At 35.6% G+C, this 26,174-nt stretch overlaps 2 protein-coding genes across 5 annotated transcripts; both read left to right on the plus strand.

Annotated features, from left to right (window-relative positions):
• Positions 1–25,730, plus strand: LOC125661352 (protein draper-like). 3 transcript variants are annotated; one of them, XM_056146303.1, is made up of 8 exons: positions 1–171; positions 8,082–8,312; positions 16,528–16,779; positions 16,908–17,045; positions 18,778–18,927; positions 22,811–22,951; positions 24,053–24,190; positions 25,461–25,730. In XM_056146303.1, exons 1-8 carry the CDS (start codon positions 117–119, stop codon positions 25,547–25,549), a joined length of 1,194 nt encoding a protein of 397 aa, XP_056002278.1. In that variant the 5' UTR covers positions 1–116; the 3' UTR covers positions 25,550–25,730. The 3 variants fall into 3 exon arrangements, with proteins under 3 accessions (XP_056002278.1, XP_056002279.1, XP_056002280.1); XM_056146304.1 differs by lacking the exon at positions 22,811–22,951 and having other exon boundaries at positions 14–171; XM_056146305.1 differs by lacking the exon at positions 8,082–8,312 and having other exon boundaries at positions 32–171.
• Positions 10,052–15,303, plus strand: LOC130049113 (uncharacterized). 2 transcript variants are annotated; one of them, XR_008797624.1, is made up of 3 exons: positions 10,052–12,925; positions 13,918–14,112; positions 14,335–15,303. XR_008797624.1 is itself a non-coding variant. In XM_056146321.1 (2 exons), the coding sequence occupies exons 1-2, from the start codon at positions 13,986–13,988 to the stop codon at positions 14,928–14,930; spliced, it is 723 nt and encodes a 240-aa protein (XP_056002296.1). In that variant the 5' UTR covers positions 13,830–13,985; the 3' UTR covers positions 14,931–15,303. The 2 variants fall into 2 exon arrangements, 1 of the variants encoding a protein (XP_056002296.1); XM_056146321.1 differs by lacking the exon at positions 10,052–12,925 and having other exon boundaries at positions 13,830–14,112.
• Positions 25,731–26,174: the final 444 nt, after the last annotated feature.

The following is a 26,174-nucleotide window of genomic DNA, read 5'->3' on the forward strand; positions in this document are numbered from 1 at the left end:
GAGAAATAGGACACCGAGAATCGTGGGAAGTTTAGCAATGTACAGGAGTTTGTTTTATTTATAACTGTGGTTTGTGTTGAAGGATTTCTATTCTTGCGGAGGGAGAACATGGTAACATGGTAGCCATAATCTTTCAGATATTACTGTGTGCAATATACACCACAGCGTATGGTATGTTTCTCCTTCTCTCTTCCTCTCCTTTTCTCTCTTTCATTAATTATTTGTATGAAGTATGGTGATCCATTTCCATGAAAATATGAAGATATCGAACAATGTGATTAATCTAATAATTTCCATAAAGAATAGAAAAATCAAAGAATAACCTTTTTCATTTGCAACTTTTTTTTTACATTTCCTATTTATTATTTTCTCTCCATGTTTATACCACTGATTACGAAAGAGGACGTTGCACCGAAGAGGGAATTGCCCTAATCGGGGCTCGGCGCCAGCACTCGTGACGTAGAACTAACGTTCATTCATATTTAAACTTTTTGCACATTTGCCATTTAAATACATGTAGGATCTCCAAGTACTAAGGGTAAGTCTGATATACTTTATCTGTCAATACAGTATGCATGTAGCCTAAACATACTTTTTTGAACTCGTGCAAATTAAATTGTCTTTTTTCCCTTCCGAGTAGCAGATACAATGCATACGGTTACATGTCACTGTTAATGATTCTGAATATTTCCAAAATGAGGATTTTTAAAATGTATAATCTAAAAATTGCATTTTATCCAAATTGTACCTTCAACCATGACTTTTGTAAGTGGGTTTTTTATACTGCGACAATCTGTGTATGAGTATGGATCCTTTGGAATACATAAAAAATGGATGGAACTGACGGTGGCCGGTAGAGTTGTTGTTGATGAAACTCGAGTGATTTTATGACCAAATATTGAACAAGTGTCGAAGTGAACAAATCAAAGAACTGCACATGGCTGCAGATGTTTCGTTTTATCAATATATCTGTACATTTGTTAACAAAGTTTTGAATTGTAACTCTTAAAGTTTCATTAGGATGTAATAAATATTCCTGTAAGAATTTATATGAACTTTATTGAAGAGTTTTTTTGGGGTTTTTTTTGTGTGTGCATTTGTTACATATTTCCGTATCCCTGTTACAGATTTCAGTATCTCTATTACATACTTCTGTATTTATGCATTTTTACTAACAAATTTCGGCATTTCTGTTAAATATTTCCATATTCTCTCGTTTCCACATTTTAAAAATTTATCCGGAAAAAAAAGTCCCAATACTCCCGTCCGCATTTTTTCCATATTTCAAATGCGGAAAAAATCTGGAGATCTGGAGTGCGGGTGTGCACCTGGATTCCATTTACATTCTTAATGCGTTGTCAACTTTAGAGGGATATGTACATAATTTTGCTCAATTGAAAGTGTTCAGCTTTGCTCAGCCGATATGTTGATAAAGGATGAAGGTAACAAACGGTGATCAACCACATACCTCTTATAACCAATACAAAATAGCGAGTTGGGCAAACATGGACCCCTGGATATATCAGAGGTGGGGTCAGGTGTCTAGGAGGAGTAAATATCCCCTGTCAACCGGTCACACCCGCCGTGAGCCATATATCTTGATCGGGTAAACGGAGTTATCGGTGTTCAAAATCAATGTGCCAAGAACGGGCTAAAAATCAGTATGAAACACGCAAAACACCATTTGACCCAATGATAGGTTGTATTGGCAAACCAGATCGTTATAACAACCATAGAATTAGCGAATTGCTGACTTTAAACAAGACAGTTGTAAGCCTTCACCACCAACTTGTTCGTCAGCAGCCTGCTTCAATTTCAAAACTCACCATGCGCAGAACAAGCTCTTGCGTATCGAATCAGTTGAGAGATATAAACACCATATACACGTGATAATGGAATTTCGCTACATAAATAAGGGAAGTTGACGATGGAGAAGCTGAAATCCACCCGTTTGTCATAAAATTGTTAGATATAAGGGAACATTTTCTCCAAAACCACTGAGCTAATTTCAATCAAAAATACAACATCCCTGAGTGAAGCGGAATCAAATGAAGGAGCATTCCCGCTTCAAAGGGGATATAATGACGAAAAGGTAAAAACACTGTAAGATCATTAAAAAAATATTCTTAAGAACAACTGGTACTGAACAGTTGAAATTTAATTTAAAGCTTTCTGACAAAGCAGAGATTCGTGTTTTAAAATCATGGTCCCTGGCTGGGTGGGTGGGTTGGATTGGGTGGGGGGGGGGGGGATAGGTTATCGAAGTTTTACATATCCTTAAATCTAGAGAGAAAAAAAATATTGAAATTACATAATTTTGGTCTTTCTTATTTTGTATGGACGCTCTTTACAGCAATCTATTTTCTGTTATGCAGAGGTGTATGATATCCTGATGCAAAGTGAAGATAACGAACAGTGATCAATCTCATAACTCCTATAAGTAATACAAAATAAATAGTTGGGCAAACACTGACCCCTGGACACACCAGAGGTGGGATCAGGTGCCTAGGAGGAGTAAGCATCCCCTGTTGACCGGTCACACCCGCCGTGAGTGCAATATCCTGATCAGGTAAACGGAGTTACCCGCAATCAAAATCAGTGTGCCAAGAACGGCTTAACAATCGGTATGAAACACGTCAGACAGTACTTGACCCAATGCGAGGTTCTATTGACGAACTAGATCATTATAACGACCATAGAATTTGCGAAATGCTGACTTCAATCGAGACTGTTGAAACCCCTGTACCATCAACATGTTTGTCAGTAGCTTATTATAATATTATTATTATAGATTATTCTAAAAGTTTGACCTACTTTTAAGAAAATATACCCTATGAGATATATCTAACGAGCTCTATTTGAGGTAGGGCTTTGATATTTTCTATATACATTCTTTATGGGTAAAGTTAGTGATACAATAGTGTTTGATCTTTAGATATTGGAGATTAACTTACTTTTGAAAAACCTCACCTATTCAATATCTTCTAAAATATATAACACCAGATTTTCATGTTTGTACCGCCGCAGTGGTCTAGAGATAGAGCGTTCACCCTGCATCCGAAAGGGCGGGGTTTGATTCCAAGCTGCGGCAGACCTAAGCCATTATAACATGTGAAGATCGTTCCATCTCCAAACGTTCAGTATCAGGTGTGAATATCATGGGTCCTCGGAGATGACCTTAAAAACGGATGGCCCGGTCACAGTAGGTATGGCACGCTAAAGAGCCCTCACTGCTCAATGACTGTAAACGCCAAACATGTGCTTTGATTTGACGCCCCTCGCCAGTATTGGTGACGTCTCCATATGGGTGAGGGATTTGCGAGAGGGACATTAAATAATTTATAATCAATCAATCATATTTTGTATATAGTTTCTATGGCAAGACCTTATTATTCTGCGTCTGAACGTGTGACCTTGATCATGTACTTGGACCCACTTTTAAACTGACCTATTCAATATTCCATGAACTATTTACGGTAGATGTGTCATATATTTATATATCTTTTTTATGGAAAGACCTTTTGATTCTGTGAAGTTTAATTTGTTACCTTGACCTTAATTTTGAATCTACCTTTTACATATCTGATCCAATCAGTATGTCTGGGTTATTTTAAAAGATTATAACTTTCATAAATATGCACATATATTGTTTACCGCAAAACTTTTCATTTCACACTACGATGTTGTGACCTGATAGTTTAACCTACTTATTAAAAAATGTAACCTCTAAAGTATGTTGGAACTACTCCAGTTACGGCGTCCTTTTGTATATGCATACTTTATGACAAAACGTTGTGATACATTCGTGTTTGATCTTGAGACTTTGACAAAAACCAGATCTAATAAAATATTTAAGATATAGCTTCTCATGTCATGATCTTTCATTTAACACCATGATTTATGACTCTGTGGCGTTTGCTTTAAGCAAAACAGGAAGGTAGTGTTAGTCATATCTGTGGTGATTTAAAACGTGTTTTATGAATTTATTTTCATTCACGTTGTCATCCTTTGCGACCACAATAAGAGGTAATTCTTTTCATGGGAATTAATATTAATAAACATTGTTTAAAACACTATGTACAGCTACTGAACAACAGAACCAATGCGACTCGGGTGAGCGATGTTGTCCATTGACCTCTTGTTTAGATCATGCGAATCATTCAGGTGACGTAGTGCCATCCATCCACGTCCCTCGTCGTCTGTTGACAATTTAACATTTCTAACTTAATGAAAACTACAAAGGCAATTGTTACCATTGTTGGTGTGAAACATCTCTAGGATAAGAGGAACATAATTTATGAATATATCACCTTACTTTTCCTGGCGCCTCATGGACGGGCCATATATGCTAAAATTGGCATATTTTCAAAACTTTTCTTCTCTACTTCAACACACGTGGGAGAAAAAATAAGTACATGTAAAACTTATGCGGTGCCAATTTTGATGCACTAGATGCGCATTTCGACAAATAATGTATCTTCAATGATGCTCAACCGAAATGTTTGAAATCCGAAATAACAATGTAATTTTAGAGCTATTACAGCCACAAACAGCGTGCCAAAAAGGTGGAGTCAAATTTGTCTAAGGATAAGAGCTATGCATGAGGGAGATAGTCCTTAATTTTGAAATGAATTTCTGGATGTTATACCCATAAAGAATACCACGATTTCTAATAAAAGTATGTCAAAGTAGCAACACCGCCCATTTAAAAAGAAATACCCCAAACAATCAAAATCAGGTGTAATTACCAATTTTGAGTATGCTGACTTCAAATCTGAATTCCTTTTACTCCAATGTCTTATAGAAAATGAGGTATAGTGTCTTAAACACCCCTACTGTCAGGTTGTCAACAACGGAAAATGCTCCATTTCACATTAAAAAGTGACCCAAAGTTATTTCTTGAAATAAGGCATGAAGGCATACAACATGGAAAAGAAAACAGTTGATACTAAATTGTTCCATGAACATTCTTAGTGATTTTGGAAAGAATATATCTCACCTCTGGACTTCACATATAAAGGAAAAGAAAAGGTATACGGAGCGGATCAAAGATCTTAAATAAAATCAGATTTGGCCAAAGCCTAATGAACTGATAAACAGGGGCAAAAGTAAAACTAATAGGAAAACTGATTTATTAAACATCAGCAAGAATTTTTCGAGAACTTCTGGTAGAGCTGTAGGGGTGGGGGGGGGGGGTGAAGCTGAGTTGGATCATTGTCAGAACTTACCGAAACACTGGACTCTCTCGCCAGTCTGGGGGCTGAGTTGCATCAGAACTGACAGAAGCAGATTAACTATCTGGCCAGTCTGGGGTCCGAATGGTATCAGAATCTGTCTGAGAATGAATGGTTGAAATGTTTATTATTTAGTTATGTTTCTTTTTTCAGAATTCAGAAATTCAAAAACTGCATGATCAGATTTTTTTGTAACACCAATAATGTCCTTTTATTGCAATGGCTCTTCAAGTACAAACCATGATATTAAAAAAAAATGAAATGACATGATATCTAAATAAATAAAATATTTGTTTGTAAGTTACTTTATTAATCTGTAAGTAAATCCTTGAGTGTAACTATTGGCACTGTGGCAGTGCAACTTGCAAGTGAAAATTGTATCATCTGTAGCTTATGACCCCTTTTAAATTTGCCTTGCCTTGTAATTAATATTGTTGAAAATTTGGAAAACAGCATTTTTAGCCCCCCTCCCCCCCAGTCCATACTCCACTTTTCTTTAAAAATCCTGCTAATTCAGTGAAGAAGAAATGTCACTACCATATTTCGAATTTCCTCTAGACTATATCAAATTATATACCGCACTACTATCAGTCACAGATTGACACTGGTAGGGGTGTGGGGACCTGGTCTGTGAGTGTGATGGAAAAGATTTTGATGAACTCATCATTCAGAAATGCATGTGATGATGTATAAACATTGTATTGTTGTATACTCCCGGTACGTTGTGTGTACGTTAATAATGAGAGTGATCTTTCCTTGGATATTGAAATCAATCAAATACTATATGAACACGGGCAATTATCGTCCATGCTTAACCTCAGTATAATTTATTTATGCATAAAATTTAATAGTATGTCACTCTTTGTTGCGCATTTCAACGTTAAGTCAATGTTTACATATATTCGCTCTGCTTAACCGCTTCAATTTCAAAGGGATTTTCTGGAATGTGCCTCATCACGTGAGATATGCTAAATATGGGTATTATAGATCCAACTTCGCATCATTCGTAGGCTCTAGGTTTATCCATACTAGCCCGTAAAAAACAGGGTGGAACCTCGTCCCACTTTTCCTGTAGAAATAAAAATAGAACATGACGCGCCACCTAGCGAGCGCGATTGTGGCTAGTCAAAGGCATTCGTCTTTTCTACAAATGTTAATGATGAATTAATATAGGGAACACACAGAAAGAAGAAATAACAGAAAAATTTCATTGTAAAAGTTTGGGTTCGTTTTTTTTTCCAGTGAAGCCAATAACTTATGGTTAAGGCGGATGACATGTTAAACATCAACAGAGCTTCTGCTTTGTTTTGAAAATGAACAGTGTAAATGTCTTAAATACATTCTAAAAAGGTTTTGAAATTTAGGTTTCTTGCTATGTTCTATACGAATCAAATTTTGTCATATTATTACGTATCCAAATATTTATTATTGCACAACAATCATGCCCACGTCCCTCACAATATATTCATCGAGATTAAGTATAGTGACACCAAAATAAAACAATGTGAATGTTTGATTTCTGGTTAAAGATGGTATTTCCCAACAATGTGTGATTTTTGGACGATACATACAGGTGTATATATCTACGAAATGCCCTATACACACTCGGTGAATATCATGGACGTTTAAATATATCTCTATGCAGTAAGGTTATGTAACAAATTGGTGAAATTTTAGATTTAAAGGGAAAGGCAACCCTAACCAAATCGTTGCCTTTATGGATAAAGTATTACTTACTGATATCGTAAATGACAGTCTTTAACAACAGAAATCCTTGAATAACAATTAAATCAATATTAATCTATCTTAAATTTCAAAATCCGAATCTCGCTCGCGCCTGTAAGTGAGGAAGTTTCTCAGTTTACGTTCGGAAGGTCAATGGTCTCTTCCCAGGTACATTGTATCTGGGTTCTATCTTCCACCAATAAAAACTAGGCGCCACGATATAACTGGAAATATGCTGAGTGTGGCGGAAAACATCAATCAATCAATCAAATTACCCGCCGATAAGAGAGCGGTCATTGAAGTTTAATTATTACGTCACATCGTCGGTTTCGGCTTATTTCATCAGTAGCATTTGTAAACATGACAAGACACGAACAGTTAAGTTTGGAGCCGTGTATATTTTAACCCGTTCTTTTGCAAGAAAAAAAAAAGAAAAGAAGACGTTCAATCGAGTCGCAAACCAGGCTGGTACTCGTTGTTTCATACATGTAATATCAACTTGTCTTTACGCAACTGATGAATCCACAGTTCATATAGTATTTTCTTTACAAATAACTATGTTGGGTCAGGAATTTTGGGGGAAAACTTTTTCACACCCCCTTCGCATTAGTGTAAGTAAATGCTTCACAGGAAGGCATCCACCTATTTACAATGTATTCGTAAAATCTATCACATGCAGATATTTGATGATCTTTGTATCTCATGAAAACCGGAATAGACAGTGTGAGGTCAAAATTATTGATTTTCGTGGTCTTGAATGCAAAAGAGTTTCGCATCATGGCAGGAATTTCAATTTTTAACGTTTCAAAATGAGTACTGAAGCTTATCTAGGCCGTATATCAACAGAGTAGTATGACAAATCTTTATCATATAATTAATCCTATCATTTATCATGTAAAAATATTTGGATTGCCTTTCCCTTTAAGGAGATACAAGTAATCCTTGTATAGACGAAATCGCCCATCAAGTACACTATGGTCCTTGACGTATGGACACTCAGTACAATATTTGACAAGTATTGATCTGATTTTCACGTTTGATGCATGAAATAATTGCAATATAAAACTAAATCTAAAAGATTTTCAATCTGTATTATGTTTCCATACCTTTCGTACTTTCAAGACAATTTAGCGTTATGGAAACTCGCATGGGTGCAACATAACTTCCCTGGCAAAGAAGTGGACTGGGGAGCAGCGAAGGCTGTGGACGGACTGTATAATGATCGCTCAGCAGGAGGAAACCAATGTACTCTGTCTAACTTTGGTCAAACAACAACGACGTGGAGAGTGGACCTGGGGAGTGTGATCAGGATCAGTCACATTAACATCTACTACAGGACGGACAATTCTCCAAGTAAGTTAATTGATGATTGTATATATCATATACCTAATAATCCGTGAGCAATGAATGTTCCTAAATCCTAAAGAAGTTTAGTGCTCAATATCTGCAATTTTTCGTGAAATAATAGGGTTTGCAACGAAAAATTTCAGGTATAAGTTAATGTATTGCTCTCTTACTGTTTAAAACCATTGATGGTCTATACATTATGTATACAAGGCAATAACAAAATGAAATTATAATCTTGTCTGATTAGTAAGTGATTGTTCATCGTTTCACGCCGTTTTGGCAATATTTCAGCCATTTTACGACAGTAAACCAGCTGAAATACATGTACATTGGATTTTCTGATAAAAAACTATATACTGTATTTCGACTATAAAATCTATAAAGTAATTATATATAATGAAAATGGATGTGAGCGTTAATATTCTTCACAGGTCAACAAGTTGACGTTTACACGAATTCGGTTTATGAGCAAAAGTCCACAAGAATTGTGAAGATAACAAACAATGATCAATCTCATAACTTATATAAGCAATACAAAATAGATAGTTGGGCAAACACGAACCACTGGGTATACAAAGGTGTGATACAACGTCAGGTTTTATATTCAACATTTACTTTAAATGCCCGGTTTCAGTGTGTATACAAAACGTAGCTTTAAACTTCAAATATTGATGCTACACAATATCATGACTTACTGAAGATGAACGCAATAGAGACGTTGGGATGCTACATGAACATGTAGGCAGGCTACAAACAATGTTGGGTCTCAAAGATAGCAATAACCAAACTCATGAATCACTTAAGAGCAAGACTCATTATTAATGACATACTCGGAGTGGTCGTCCAAGAGAAACTACGCAACATGAAGACTGTCGAGCTCACTTTTCGCATCTGCTTATCCCATACATGTCCACCACAGTAGATGAAAACCAAAGGTAACAATTCATGCCTAAACAGTTCGAAATAAGCCTAGCGAAGCAGGATTACGTTCTCAACTTACAATGGTGAAAGTCAAGCTGTCTCAACGTCTCCAGACAGCTCTTCAGTTTTATAATGATCGTATTCAATGACAAAACGTAGATTTAGTGACAAATCACAATATCTCATTAGCTTTAGCGATGGTAGGTTGAGAGTCTATTGGCATCGAATCGAACCCAACATTGATGTTAGTGTGTAGGAAAGCGACAGGTTTGGCAGGTGAAGGATTATGACCTGAACCGATATTACATATTTGTGGACGCACAGAGCTTAATAAAATCAAATGAAATCTCAATGGAATCCATTGCCGTGATGGGAGTATGTTCCTTACAATGCAGCCATCCATTGGAAGCTAATGAAATCGCCACACTTTCCAAAAGGATGTCGCTCGATGTCATGGAGGATGCACCTGAATGGAGTTTTCTGAGCAAAGTAACAGATTTTCATCCTCACTTGACCAATACTTGTTTTTGTGAATTATCTAAGGGAAAATAAATTCAGTCTTCAAGACAAATCTACTTCCCTGTAGGCCTAAACAATAGGGATAAAAAGAAATTCTTAGGAAGTCAAGTACCGAACAGCTTGAAAGCAGCAAATTTTGAGTTTCTGCGTTAAATACGGAAAGTGTGATTTGACATTGCAGCTAAAAAGACAAAAATACCCTTCACTGGCGATCAGAAGGCCTTAATGTAGGAGAGTTTAATGGTTGAAAAATAGTAGGAAAGACGATCCCTCCAAAGTCGCAGAAGAAATTGTTGTTGAGCATCATTCAGGCAGCATTTCTTTAAAAAAAGGTTCCATTAAAAGACAACAATCAAATATCGAGAACCGTTGTTCTGTGCTAGGAACATCCAACAATCGAGATGTACAGAAACTGCTCTCAGAAATTTATGGAAATAACTTTTTTTTTATTTCCCTTAAATTCTATAAAATATATATCATATAAACAATAACACCAGATGCAATAAACAGGCAATTCATCCTTAATCAAAATAACAAAAATGTATGAAATTTTGAGCTGCAGTATGTGTTTGTTTGGTTATCAAAATAATGATATTGTCCTTACAAATTTGTAATGCAGAATCATTAAAATAATATAAAGTGATAAAACTCTTCAAAACCAAACATTTATGCTACCAGTGAAGTTATTACCAAACATTGTTATATGTTATCCAAATTTTTCCAATTTAAAAATAAAATGTCAATTAATGACCTCTATGGAGTTTGTTCAGGACTCAATTCAGTCAGTTGATTAGAGCAAGTGAAAAAAAGAACTGAATGACTGCTAATTGTTGTCATGAATATAATGGATTTTCAGTACAATAAAAAATCCTATACCCTTATGTTTTCTCTTCTTAAAATGTAATTTTGAAGAGGGGGGTGTTAACCTTGCAACGACAAAATACATAAGATGTAAGTAGTTTCACTGAAAGATTTTATTTATTTGTTATTGATAAACAATCTGATTAAATTTCAACTTTCGGTAGCGACATTAAAATGACGGAGCGGATCAAAGATCTGATTTTATTCAGATTGGTTGATTTAAAAATCCTATTAAATATGTTAAATAATCATTTTCTAGAAGAAAAAAAAAACACTGTACAAACCTAGTTTCTTGGTGACTCATCACAATTATCTAGAAAAATTCAGCAACAAATTACTAGTATGCGCTTCTTATTCCATCAATATAGTAAATACACTTATAAAACTGAAAGTTGATCATTCTGTATCTTAAGAAAAAGTAAGAACTTCATTAAAAAGGAAACTCCATTAGACCTCTTCTCAAATGCTGAATAGTATTCCATGCACTTGCACAATAAACCTGTAGTAAAATAATTTGTTTGGGATTTTGTAATTTGCAAGAAAAAAAGTAGTGACATTCACATTACTCCTTTATCAAAAGTTGTTAAGTGCCAAATGGAAGAGCACAAGTAGAAACTAATTACTGGATGGTTATTTGCTGATTTATTTTATTTGAAATATGCACCATTAATTGTTATTGAAAAAAATGATTTTGCATTTAATTGTTGCATTCTATAATCAGCGCATCGGGTATGTCATGCAAACAAATTAATAAAAGTTCAAGAGCGTATTGTACTTCATTTCTTAATATGTACTTTCATTTCTTAGTGTATACACTAAGCGGTTTTTCATGTAATTATATGCGATTACGAAAAAATGCCCAGATGCGGCAGCACGTCATGATGAGAAATCGGCGATAGAAATCTCTAGATGTTTGCGTCACAATGAAAAAAAACGCGAGGAAAATTGTTTCGGTACACGTGGTTATATTTTTTCCTCTTTGCCTTGCATTTGATGTATGTATTACAAAAAGGCACAAATATTATTTCTTATCTTTAATTGCTTGCAATATTCAAATTGTTACGACTTCATTTGTCGATCTAATTTGATTTTACCGCGATTTCAAAGATCAATAACTCTGCCAAGTGAAAGCAGACATGTTTACATTTCCGGCCAAAATGAAAGTGCTTGCGAAATGTCACGAAATGAGCCAAACCTCCACATCGATATGTATACCACCAGAAATTGCTCTTTATCAAGATCATGAATTCTTAGAAGATATTGAACGTGTTGATGAATTATATTTCTTCAAACTTATCGCTTCAAATATAGACGCGCGCGACAAACAGTTTTACGATTTATCCAGTGACAGCGAGACACAGGCAAGTAATGATGACATATTAAATTATGATTATGATTTCGAATATGAAAATAACAACAATGATGGAGATGTTTATGTACAACATGAATTTAATGATACGGACACTAAGGGATACATAATCCGATCGAAATTTCAAAATGACGCTTGCAGTTGTAAGGAGTTTTATGGAATTGCATGTAGAACAAAAATTGACTTTGAATCAGCATGTGAATTCCGTGATCACTGTCTTCAATGTACTAGAGAGGAACTTGCCACTATCATTAAGGCAGAGTTATTTGCACACAGACGGTATGGTTCTGTAACACAGGCCAATAAACACAGAGAGAAAAACAGAGAAATACAATTTCAAGAACATTTCTTTAATGGCCACAGAGTGTGTCGTACAACGTTTTGTTTTGTACATGCTGTTGAGAGGAAGAAGCTACATAAACTTGCCAGATATCTGGATACAGATGGATTTTTACCAAGAAAACATGGTAACAGTGGTAAAGCACCGCAATGAAGCTTAACCATGAAGGATCGGGAGCGGATTAAAACATTCCTTACCAAGTATGCTAGTCACCATGCACTGTCATTACCAGCTCGATTGCCAAACTATAAATCAGAGAAAATTCTTCTTCCTTCAGACACAACAACTGCTGATATGCATGCTCTATATGAGAGACTAGCAAAAAAAATGAGCTTCAGAAGTATACATCTAAGGACTTTCCAGAGAACATCGCATGAGTTATGTCCATACATTACTATTATGAAACCATGCATTGATCTCTGTCAACTTTGTCAAGATTTTTCCCATAAATTTTCTATGGTTTCAAACATGAATGACGAGGAAAAAAAGAAATCCTGTCCCAGTACACTCAACATGTATCAGGGGCAAAACAACAAAGGGACTACTACAGACAACAATGCACACATAAAGATACATTATTTTCCTTATCAGATGAATCGAAACAGACAGGTAAATTCAAATTCTACTGAAAATTTTCATTTACATACATGCTTAATTTATGACATATAGATGTATGTTCTAGATATTCATGCACATGTATGTCATGGGCAGCTTTTCGTATGAAAATACATGAGTTGATACATTCTGGTTGTAATTCGTTTCTAGGATATCAATTTAAACTTTGAAATGCTTTCCATGATCATGATGATGTTAAAAAATTATACAATGTAGATAAAGCCCCTTTCAATATTTGGCTTTGATCATTGAAAAACCATGACGGAAAATTATTTTTGTGGATACATATAACATCTTCCTATTTTTAATTGATTTTGCATTACAAGAAAATGATTTGAAATACCGATAACTATCATACACATGATATGCAATCATATTTTAGAAAATCCACCATGCTATGTGGACATGCACATGCATTATTCTTGGGATTATGCACAAAAGGTCCATTTCCCTCATCATGCCCAGCAAGTGGGTCTCATATTTTTAAAGACACCAATGAAGTGTAATGTGTTTGGTGTATGTTGCGAGGGTTCAGGTATATAAATTTCTAAACAAAACATATTTTTTAATTATATTATTAGGTTCTTTGAATAATACAATACATATAAACTATGCAAATTATCAGGCATCATAGAAACACTTTGTGAATATGTACTTGACATATTGTTACATGCTTCATATACCTATATCATGTGTTGTATAAAATATTATTTAAAGAAACTGTAAAATCTTTAAATAAACTTGGAATCAGTTACAGATCAATTTAGTCAGCTGTTTGATGTAAAATATATTTACAGTAAATCAAAATTTTATTAAATATATTTGATATCTTTATATCAAATCTTATTTCATTTTTGGATTTCTAAGCAATATATTGTCACATTCTAAATTTTATCCCTGATGAATGATGCTGCATGTTTAAATAGTATTCAACTTGCAGTTTTATGATTAGTTCACTTTAAAATCAGTTGTTTTAATTTTTGTAGGAAGGTAAATGTTTTAATAGATTGATGAAGCTGAGAACACTGGGAAGGGTGCAAATTCTATCATTAGTATGGCTCACCACTTCTTTCAGCACCATGATCATGAAGAGAAAATAGCCTCCATACATTTTGACAATTGCAATGAACAAAACAAAAACAATTGTGTATTATGGTATGGACTATGGATAGTTCTTGTTGGTAAGTTTCATATATATGTATTAACTATTAAAAGTATATTTTGATCTTTCAATTTAATTAGTCTTCAATTATCCATGTTCATTTAACTACTCATCTTTGATGATTGTTTTCTTGAGTAAGGGCAAGCACCTCATATGTAAGACTTGTTAAAGTGACATGAAGTACAGTAAAATGTAATGAAAGTATGATAGAAAATTTAGGACTGTGACATATTTAGATTAGGACTCCATATGATTGTGGAATATTCCATGATGGTCGCAGGACACACCACGTTTGATCCGGACTGGCATTTCGGAGTCTGGAAATTGAAGTGGCGTTCATCCATTGCTGAAACAATGACTGAGATTGCAGAAACAGTCCGTCATTCATCTCGGCGAGGGCATAACATTCCTCAGCTTGTGTCCGATCCACAAAAACCTGTGCAATTTAGAGATTGGAAGTCATACCTACAGCGCTATCTTAGGCCTATGAAAAAAATTAGAGGTTATCATAATTTCTATGTGCATGCTGAGACTCCTGGTGTTGTGGAATGTAAGGAGCTTTGCAATTTTGTCCCTGTATGTGTGAATTTCTTGAAAGATTGGAACATCCTTCCCTCCATAGATGATCCTCTGTCCCAAGAGATTCTAGCACCTGGTCTTGAGCCTAGGAGACGATGGTCTCTATTTGAGGAAATTCGTGAACATTGTCGGTCCCCTACTGCGAAAGACATATCATGTCCCAAACCAGTGGTACCTAAAAGGAGGCGACAGTCGATTCTTCCGCTGCCACATCACACATGGGTAAAAGGAAATGTTTACTCCTTAGATGATTTATGATACATGTAATGTGTGATATAAACAGTATATATTGTTAATGAAAGTGCATTTTAATGCAAGGATGTATTTAATTGTTGATAGTAATTATTTATTTTACATAGTTGTCTATTTTTGCGATGGTTGTCTTGCAGTTGATACTTGTACCGATTTGTAATTTTTTTTTTTTTTGCTGCGCTCATTTTTACTGGAACATGATATCTTGTCTACATGTAAACATCTTGTAGGAATGACTATATAATTTCAATTTACATGTAACTTGCATGTAATTCTTATTCCAATGTTCATTGTTTATTTGTTTTAAACATTCATTGCTTGTTTTTGTGCAAATAATGTTTCTTCTTATCTTATTATTTCAAATGAAAACTGCAGTTGTTGTCTTCTTCATTGAGGTCTAAAAAAAAGTATTAAAGAGGCAAGGTAGTCATGGTCATTTTAGATACCTTTTCTTTTTCCTGAAAAAAAGAAAATGCTTGTTCTTTTAACTGTTTTAACTAATGTAAAATGCAATTAATAATTAATTGATTGCAAATATATTTCAAATGTATGAAAATGTCAAATGGGCTACTAGTAATTTAAGAAGTCTTAGATAGTTGAAAATGATTGTATTGTTCAGCTATTTTATTGAAAGTAGACATTAACGGCAAACTGACAACTCAACTGTATGACAAACGGGATGATTTCAGCTTCTCCATCGCCAACTTCCCATATTTGTGTAGTAATATTCCATTATCACCTGCATATGGTGTTTATATATCTCAACTGATTCAATATGCAAGAGCTTGTTCTGGGTATAGTCAGTTTTTAAATCGAGGTAAGCTACTGACAAACAAGTTGATGGTACAGGGATTTCAACAGTCTCGATTGAAGTCAGCATTTCGCAAATTCTATGGTCGGTATAACGATCTAGTTCGTCAATACAACCTCACATTGGGTCAAATGCTGTCTGACGTGTTTCATACCGATTCTTATGCCGTTCTTGGCACACTGATTTTGACTGCGGATAACTCCGTTTACCTGATCAGGATATGGGGCGCACGGCGGGTGTGACCGGTCAACGGGGGATGCTTACTCCTCCTAGGCACCTGATCCAACCTCTGGTGTGTCCAGGGGCCCGTGTTTGCCCAACTATCTATTTTGTATTGCTTGTAGGAGTTATGAGATTGATCACTGTTCGTTATATTCACCTTGCATTTGTTGACAACAGTCTCCTTAAATTATAGTCAGCCTTATGAATTCCATTGTCATAATAACTCAGAAAAATGGTTTATACAATAGTTTATTTGATTTTATCTGACATTTTTAAAGCAGGAATTAATAAATGTTTAAAGCTTAGATTAAAAAAAGAATGTTTCAGTATTGACTGAAAGCTGTAAATACGTCAGAACGCTTGATGACGTTATGAATCTTAATGGATGTGTTGTATATATAAGACTATATCTTCTTTGTTTTAAGAGATATTTAAATGATTTTTTTCTGTATTTAATTTGTTCTTCAAAGTTATAAAGTTATAAAGAAGTAAAAAAATAAATTCAGGTTTTTTACTCATCTGGGCCCTTTTTCGCCGTCGGAATTTATTTAAGGTTGATTCTATCTGTAGGTCCCGGGGTGTATAATAATCGATTTGCCGGATTTTTCCTTTACGTATCCAACAGTACGACAAAGGATGACGGTCATCTTTGTTTCCATGAAATACAGAATGTGAACGGTACACCAGTAGAGAACCAGACAATAAGCTGTTCTGTTCATGGACGATATGTCATATACTACAACGAGCGGAGGCCAGGTGTTACCTATCCTAGTTATTACTCACCATACGCATATAATGAACTATGTGAAGTGGAGGTTTACGGTGAGTTTCTGAATTGTGTCAGTCTGTCTTTGCTTGGAGTGCAGTTTGAAATTATTAATAAATGTAAAAAAAAATAAAAAAAAAAATGGACCATTAGAAGCTTGAGTAGTTCTATTTCCTTTATACAGGATGCTCTGACCCAACATTTTATGGAGTGAAATGTGATCAACAGTGTCCCGATGAATGTCAAGAAAAAAAATGTGACGTCATTACAGGCCACTGTCTGGGCTGTATACCGGGATATCAAGGGTTTCGCTGTAGGCAGGGTGGGTGTATAGATTTGCTGGAATTCTCATTAGTACCGTAGGGAGACAAATGCTATGTTTCGTATAGCCATCCTAGACTGGATATCCTGCAAAAAACCTTTAAAGGGTCATTGAAACGAATGTGTATTCATTTCCACAATACTGAAGTTCGCAATAATGATTATTTAAAGAAATAATGCAGGATCCCGAATATCGAACTCGTACACAAGCACTTCACATATAATAAACCATAGGAGAAAATATCAAAGTCAAACGTAGTCAAACGGTTGTGGTAATGGAATCCAATTTGAATAACACCACGTTGTTATGAATAAGGTCTAATGTTGAAAAGTTTAGAGTGCCGATTTTTCTGATAGATATCGTGCGTTTTTCTGGAGAAATGAAGCATGTTTCACAAACAATATATTTCTTTATTTTCCTCTTTGTCAAATTTCCACTAATGATACCCCCCGCAACAAGTTGTTGGGGGGGTATACTGGAATCGGGTTTTCCGTCTGTCTGTCCGTCCGTCCGTTCGTCCGTCTGTAGACGCAATGGTTTCCGGGCTCTAAAGCATTATCTTTACCACCTACAGTCACCATATCATACATATGGACTAGCCATGGGATGAAGATGTTCCCTATCGATTTTGGGGTCAAAAGGTCAAAGGTCAAGCGCACTGAATATCGAAGTAGCAATATGGTTTCCAGGGGCTAACGCGTTATCCTCTCCACCTACAGTCACCATATCATACATATGGACTACCCATGGGATGAAGATGTTCCCTATCGATTTTGGGGTCAAAAGGTCAAAGATCAAGCGCACTGGACATCGAAGTAGCAATATGGTTTCCAGGGGCTAACGCGTTATCCTTTCCACCTACAGTCACCATATCATACACACGGACTACCCATGTGATGAAGATGTTCCCTATCGATTTTGGGGTCAAAAGGTCAAAGGTCAAACGCACTGGACATCGAAGTAACAATATGGTTTCCAGGGGCTAACGCGTTATCCTTTCCACCTACAGTCACCATATCATACATATGGACTACCCATGGGATAAAGATGTTCCCTATCGATTTTGGGGTCAAAAGGTCAAAGATCAAGCGCACTGGACATCGAAGTAGCAATATGGTTTCCAGGAGCTAACGCGTTATCCTTTCCACCTACAGTCACCATATCATACATATGGACTACCCATGGGATGGAGATGTTCCCTATCGATTTTGGGGTCAAAAGGTCAAAGGTCACGGGCACTGAACATTGAAGTAGCAATATGGTTCGGTTTGGCATGCCATTTGTTTTTTACACTCAGAAAAGAGGTAGTTTATACCTATTACCAACACCCTTTGGGAGATTGGGGTAAGCGGGGGGTATTCCTAGTGAGCATTGCTCACAGTACCTCTTGTTCAAACTATTCTGAACTCCAGCTGTTCTTGGATAATTTGAAAGACGTAAAATAGTTTATTATTATTTTTTTTCACACCATTATATATTATTGATTTGTATTTACGCTGATTTCATACTGTGCAAGAAATATGGAATATTAAATGTATTTTTATTCAGTAACCTATTACAATGATTCGCTGATGTATTTTTCTCAACCACTTTATTAAACAAGATTTGTAATTGTTTTTAATTAACCATAACATTACATGTACTGGCTTCTAGATCAATCTGTGATAATAATATTCGCATGCAAAGAATCATCAATGAATAAATATTTGACATAAAACGCCTATAATTACAGCCTGCAATAAAGGATTGTTCGGCGCCAATTGTCTTCATGTCTGTGGACATTGTGCAGGGAACGCAACATGCGATCACGTGAATGGTTCATGTCCCTCTGGGTATTGTGCACCAGGATGGAAACACTCATCTAATGGAAAATGCGACCAAGGTATCATTGTACCATATAGTGGCGAAGTATCTGTAGTCTGATGATACATTTTTTGTAATCAATCAATCATATTAAAATCAGACTTCTTAGATCCGCGCTGTATACTCTGCGTAAGTAGATCTGACATAATCCAACTAGGGCTCATGTTCATACGAACTGTATGTTAGCCAATCAGCGCCTCGCCTATGAATTCATCGGTGTTCATAATTCAAGGAAAATCACTGCGATTGTTTGCTTTGAAAGAAAACATACCGCAGCTAGATGTGACGTCGCAATGCACCATTTACGTCGATTGACATTTCATTTCTCGCTTTAATTAAGTAAACATCTTGAAAACTATTCAAATCGTACCCACCCCTATTCATTCATAAATTACAATTCACAATTAATTTACTATGGGTGTATTTTACATCGTACATATTGTTGTTTGTATGGACGGAATAGATTAGGCATTGCTGCGAAAGTTTGAAATTCTTTATATTAGAATATCCAATTTTATAGTATGGAATAAAGTTCGTGGGAGAGAAATACTGCAGCTTGTTAACAGATTGCCGGGAACCACCTAAATAGTCATCATTGTATGGCGCAAAATGACTGGCTGATAGTTCTCACGGATATTTCAAACGAAAGGTCGTGTGGACATGACTCCTGATGGGATTATGTCAGATCCTATTATTGCGATTGTGAGCGTATTTTATAATCTGATTTTAATTAGATTGTGTTATAAAGCAATTTACTTTTTATTCACAAAACTAGGAAGAATTAGTTTAGCGCACTATAACGGATGTTCCCCGTTCCATTTTCCATAATTCTTTAAACATCATTGTTAGGGATCATCATTAAAGCTGAAAATTAAGATTTAAAGCACAGTACATTCCCCTACATGTATATGTGCTTCAAACGAGGAACAGTGTTGTGCACGTATGATAGTAAATTAAACGTACCAACATACCAAATATCAAAGGCCTGAGTCAAAAGACAAAAATGCTATGGTCCGAAAAACAAAAAATGCTCCAAAACTTATATTATTTGACCTTTACATAAAAGGTCATCAAAGTGACACGTGACACTCTGTTTTATCATGGTAAACCAAAAATACCAAATGTCAAAGGACTAGCCCAAAACTTCGATTATTTGACCTTTACATGAAAGGTCAATGTCAAAGGTTATAAAAAATGGCGCGTGACAAACTCTTATCATGGTATACCATATTCAAAATACCAAAGACAGATGTCAAAAGACCAAAAAGTTATCTGGGCCCAGTTTTTTGAAAGGTGGTTAACTTTAGCAGTGTTAACTCGGTGTTACTTTCTGTGAGTACCTTTTTTTTCAAAATGCGAGTTTGCGTTGATACTGTGTTAACTCCGTGTTCACTTTAATCTACCTCCAGTACCTGTAGTTATATATTCAGCTTTGACAGAAAACAGTCCACACTGTGTTATGTTTAAATGTCTTACCACAGTGGTTAAAAATGACCGTCGACTTAGTTTTCTGTCCGTCTCAGACCACAAATCATGAAAATTTCAAAGGAGATGTGTATTGATGCTGAACTATGACGGTGTGTTGTTTATGTTGTCATAAATAGATATATTCGTCAAATCTCATGAAATTTACCTAAGGGGAACAGCTAATAGAAAAACTAGTACAGATTGATGATGGTGTTACATTTTTCTGTCAATGGAAATATCTTCCACGCATCTATAGATACTTCCGGCATAAACTTTCAATAATGGGGGGAGGTGGGTGTCAATAAAACTCGTATTATATTCACTTATATGAAACCCTGCAACAGGAACCATGCTTAAGATATAATTTGACCTATTTTTGGCTTCCAAATGTCAAAGTGCATGCAGACCCTTAGGCCATGATGATAATCTCCAATGAAACACCAACTTTAAAAACACTATCGTCTGCACTGGCCTTGACCTTTTCAAAATCCCTTGTATTATTTAAAACTGATTCAAATGAAAATGTGCATGCATCGAACGTACATACATGTATTTTCTTTTTGAAGGCTATCTAATATGAACCGTATTCAATGCAGGCTAATACAGAATAGTTGTTAACACAAAGTTAGGAAGAAGAGTTTTTCATTGTTGATATTCCTGATTAATCTCCCTTAGGGGAAATGGAGTGGTGGATCACGTGTTATGTTTAAAATAAAAAGAATATTATAATGATTACATGCATAAAAAGAACATATATATACAATGTTATAATCGAGGTAAACTACTGATAAACAAGTTGATGGTACAGGGATTTCAACAGTCTCGATTGAAGTCAGCATTTCGCAAATTCTATGGTCGTTATAACGATCTAGTTCGTCAATACAACCTCGCATTGAGTCAAATGCTGTCTGACGTGTTTCATACCGATTGTTAAGCCGTTCTTGGCACACTGATTTGACTGCGGATAACTCCGTTTACCTGATCAGGATATGGGGCTCACGGCGGATGTGACCGGTCAACAGGGGATGTTTACTCCTCCTAGGCACCTGATCCCACCTCTGGTGTGTCCAGGGGTCCGTGTTTGCCCAAGTATCTATTTTGTATTGCTTGTAGGAGTTATGAGATTGATCACTGTTCGTTATCTTCACCTTGCATAGATATGTATGTGAACAGACTATCATAAGGTAAATTAATTTATCATTTTCTTCATGAATATTTTTAACTGTTTTGGGGGAAATAAGGCTTTAAAGTATATATATATATAAGAAAGTTATGTATTCTTGGAAATTTAGAATTGTTTATAGGCTAGCATCGTCGTTAAACCCCTCCCATAAATGTTGTCCAAATATGAATCAAACAATATGGACAACCATATGTTTTATTTCGTAGTTCAAAACATATAGCACCCCATCCTCTTATTTCTGACAACATACGTTTACTGTTATTTTTACCTACAGAGTCTGACACCCCCATTTCCCGCTTTTTCATATCATAGCACCAGTGATTGGTAGTTGAAATGTAAGCTTGAACTGAATGCGTATATTTTACTGATAAATAATGAAACCGACCCCCCCCCCCCGCCCTCCACAATCACGCAACTTAGGATTTTAGGTTCGGCCCGTACAGAACAACTCATTTTAGGGGGGGGGGTATAAATTATTTTGTTTTGACTTGTCAAGTATTTTCAGACAATCGTGAAGTCAACTTTTTCTGCTCCTTATAAACTCCCACTTTGATAAACTATGCAATGAGCCTGCTTTCTACAACATAAGCACCGTTTTTCTTAACTAGGCTTCTAAAGGCCTAGTATGCAAGGTGAAGATAACGAACAGTGATCAATCTCATAACTCCTACAAGCAATACAAAATAGATAGGTGGGCAAACACTATATGATGATCTAATACCTCTATGATTATTTAAATTGAATAGATTAATGAATGCATTTATACAAATATAAGTGCTTGGCTCACAGTCACTGTCATGTATTTCGAAACTAACGATGAAAAATATCTCATCAGCTATCTCCCACAAACAAGACTTATTTACGCCTGCATACGTTTTCTTTACATAGGAAGTACATGTACATTATGGGTAATCGAATGATTAGCAAGTGGTTAACTCGGTTAACACAGTGTTAACTAACAATGTGTTAAATTGCTTTCGAAAAACAGAATTTAACCATTGTGTTAGCTAATCACTTGGTTAGGAGTCAACACTGCGTTAAACTTAACCAATGTGTTAAAGTTAACCAGCTTTCGAAAAACGGTGTAAAACCCCAATTAATCAATCAATCAATCTTGAATGTGACTTTTAACCCAGTTCCAGTTTCTCCAGAACACAATTTACATTTTACAAAACCCATCGGTCAAGGTTTGTACATAATATGCATCTCAACTATATTTCCCTTTTTAGTATAAAGATAAGTTTGCTTTCAGAGTGTGATGACGGGAATTTTGGATATAATTGTATGTTGACTTGCAATGGTCACTGCGCTGATCGATTGCCGTGCAGTAAAACAGACGGCGTGTGTCCCGGGGAATGTATGGAGGGATGGACAAATCCTTATTGCAACGAAAGTATGTCATTATGAAGTAACAACCCAAGTAGATTTACTACACTCTTTCTGTAACCTTTTTCCCATTTAGAAATGTCCTTTTAATCAAGCTTTAATATGTAACAATCCTTAAATAATCCAGAGTTTTGTATTCTCATTATTAGCATTATAACGGTTTAAAGACTTTCAACTTGGCATAAAAGGAGAGCACTACTATCCCAAATAATATTTACGGTGATATCATTTGGGCAAACGCAGTTATATATCCATGAACGGATCCGGGTTTTTTTTTTTTACAATGATTTCAAACTAACCTTAAAATCATGCCTCTTTTCATTCAAAAACCTTGGATTCCATCACGGTAATGGTGATAATTTGATTTCAGTCCTGCAGCGAGATACGAGTACAAGGTACAGGGTCTCTATCATAATGAGTATTTTTTTTATCTTAAGCGTGTGTGTTAAACTAACTATAAATCAATAGTATAATTTGGAGTAGATTGTCACAATTGTTCACCATTACAAGACATGTTAAACACTTTTGAACGGTTGCTATGAGCAAATACGGGAAAATCCAAATGCTTGTCTTTTCTGCTATACAGAACAGTATCTTCCATTAGATTCACCAAGTCATCAGTTGTAGTATACAATCACATAGAGACAGTTAGGTTAAGCATATCGTCTGACTATGATCGATATTGTATTTCATTATATATCTAAAGAATTTCCAATGAATATGGCAGGGAACCATGTAGTGTAAAACTAAGATGAGCTAACCCATGTAAGTTTAAATCTCAGGTTATTGGAGTGTGAATATGAAGTAAGAAATGGACGGTCGTTAGGGTAATGGGATATTCTTCCCACGTTTATGTAGCTATCATTTTTTCTGTCAATTCTTTAGAGATCAATGCGCTCTTTATAAACCCAAAGAATAAAATGCCTCTCTGTACTGTGTAAAGCTCAATGAAAGGAATAAAATATCTAGCTAGTTTTTTGTTTCTGTGACACAGTTTGTATGAAGCAGAGGGTATCTTCGTCATAAACGATTTAATTGTTTAGATTATAATGATTTCTATTCATGAAATAAACCGATATGTTTTTAATTTAACAAAGATGAATTTCAGAATGCAGCCGACGATCTTACGGGAAAGCTTGCATGGAAAGGTGTGGTTATTGTGCAAACAACGAACCGTGTAACCACATCAACGGAACCTGTCCTGACTCATGTGAACCGGGATATAAGGGAGAGAAATGTGACGAAGGTTGGTGCCATGTTTGTTATGAAATCATGATAAAGATATAGCTGCATGTAGTATTCTCCTGTTTATAGAGGAATCTCGCTATAGAAATACAGAACGCGTTGTCATTAGGAAATGCCTATTGCTACATTTATAATAAACATATATATAAACTAAAGAATTTGTTGATTTCTTTGTTGTATGTTCACTCATATTGAGCTTTAATTGAAGTACCTATACACACCCTTAGCGCCCATGACCGTGATATTCAGGATTTCTTTATCGTGCCAACTCTTGTCCGATCACGGGGTCCACAGGCACTTGTTTCTGTAAATAACTTATGACCTCTGTATTCTTACAATACATGTAACACAAGGCACCAACCTTCAAATGACACAGAATGGTACCCCCTGAGAATGTCGGCCTTCTGAACTTCTGGGGAATATGTGATGCAAATGTATTTACTACCGTTCTATTGTACAATCATTCAACTAAAAAACATGTATGACATAACTGCATCCATTGCCTCTTATCGCTGAAAACTGCAACAAAACATGGGTCTACAGGTCGATTTTCCCTTTCGTACCACGAAGTGCTTTGTACTGATACCGCACAGAATAAGTGCGCGATTTCGACTGGGTTGCACGCTTCTAAAATATATGTCAACACCGATAAATAGCTGTTTACAACGTAATTTATTAACTTGTTAAACACTTCATTATAGTCAATTCAAATAAACTGTTTAAAATGAACATCGAGTAGATGTCGTAAAACATCACCTCCTACTGTGACGTATTTATTAGAACTAGAAATAGAGATTATCCCATCACACGGTTCAAGATTGCTTGCAAACTCTTTACAATTATTTTCTTTTAGTTAATAAAATATATAACGGTTTAAAGTAAAGTTTCTTGTTTATTCTTATTTTTTAAATACGACCAGTCGGACAAGTAAATCGGAATTTTACCCGACCGGACCTATCATTTAGTAGACTCGGTCGGTCGGACGTGCCTTAGTGTCAAACCCTGCGAAGCGAACTATATGTCACAAACAAGCGGAATGGACAATCATGTAGACGGACCAGTCAATGACTAGTAGTTGATACACAACTTGCTTACATCCAAATCCGCATCTGGTGCATCCAAATTGGTACCGTATACGTTTTACATCCAGTCTAGCGAACACTTCTTGCAGCAAAATGTCTTTGCATTGGAATATAATGAAATATATTTCTAAATCCAAGGTAGTACCATGATACTATCTATTTTTAAAAGATGTACATTTCTTCTTTCAGAGGCTGACCCTAGAATCTCTGGATTTCTGTGTAAATCGCTTTGTACTAATGTGTGTAACGCGGTATGTAAGAAGAAAATCGGGAATTAAGAAAAGATCGTGAACTCTACAAACAGTAGCATAGATGTTTTATGTTTTATAACCATATTTATAGTATTTTGATCACTGCATGTGTATAAAATTATTTGGAATATGTGTAACATGGATATGATCATTACCATTACCAATACGTTTAATTGTTATTCATTATTAAACAGATAGTATGAATGTACGACTTTATACGATTTTATTTTACGTACCACCCGTAATGACAGTATGCAAGACATAGAACAATAAGTGAATTTGGATAAAATATGCTACATCTGCAGATGTTTATGTATACATTTCCATGTGAGTATATTTTACTGTGATGTGCAATCAGAGCTACAGACATGCATTATATATAGCCAGTCCACCAAACAGATTTGTCATCATGATTTTCGAAACGTGTGTGGCTTAGAATACAATCTCCTGAAACCCAAAATCTAATAACACTCATACTTCCTTCATTTTCATTCCATCATCATTCAAATCGCTTTATAAGCGTGGGCGGAAATTTGATGGGCGTGGAAAAATCATATTAGAAGGAAGAACTCTACTGGTCGCCTTTAGGTTCCAAGTTTGATGAGGGCCAAGACGGAAAAAACCCCGATACGTTCTATGCTTAATTGTATCT

Source organism: Ostrea edulis, chromosome 8 (assembly GCF_947568905.1).
Source record: "Ostrea edulis chromosome 8, xbOstEdul1.1, whole genome shotgun sequence".
NCBI classification, from domain to species: Eukaryota; Metazoa; Mollusca; class Bivalvia; order Ostreida; family Ostreidae; genus Ostrea; species Ostrea edulis.

Excerpts from the sequence above, each read along its gene's own strand:
- LOC125661352 (XM_056146303.1), top strand. The coding sequence starts at position 117 with ATGGTAGCCATAATCTTTCAGATATTACTGTGTGCAATATACACCACA. Across the intron at positions 16,780-16,907 it reads ATGTGAAGTGGAGGTTTACG|GATGCTCTGACCCAACATTT; the intron begins GTGAGTTTCTGA and ends TCCTTTATACAG. Across the intron at positions 22,952-24,052 it reads AAATCCTTATTGCAACGAAA|AATGCAGCCGACGATCTTAC; the intron begins GTATGTCATTAT and ends GATGAATTTCAG.
- LOC130049113 (XM_056146321.1), top strand. The coding sequence starts at position 13,986 with ATGGCTCACCACTTCTTTCAGCACCATGATCATGAAGAGAAAATAGCC. Across the intron at positions 14,113-14,334 it reads ACTATGGATAGTTCTTGTTG|GACTCCATATGATTGTGGAA; the intron begins GTAAGTTTCATA and ends TATTTAGATTAG.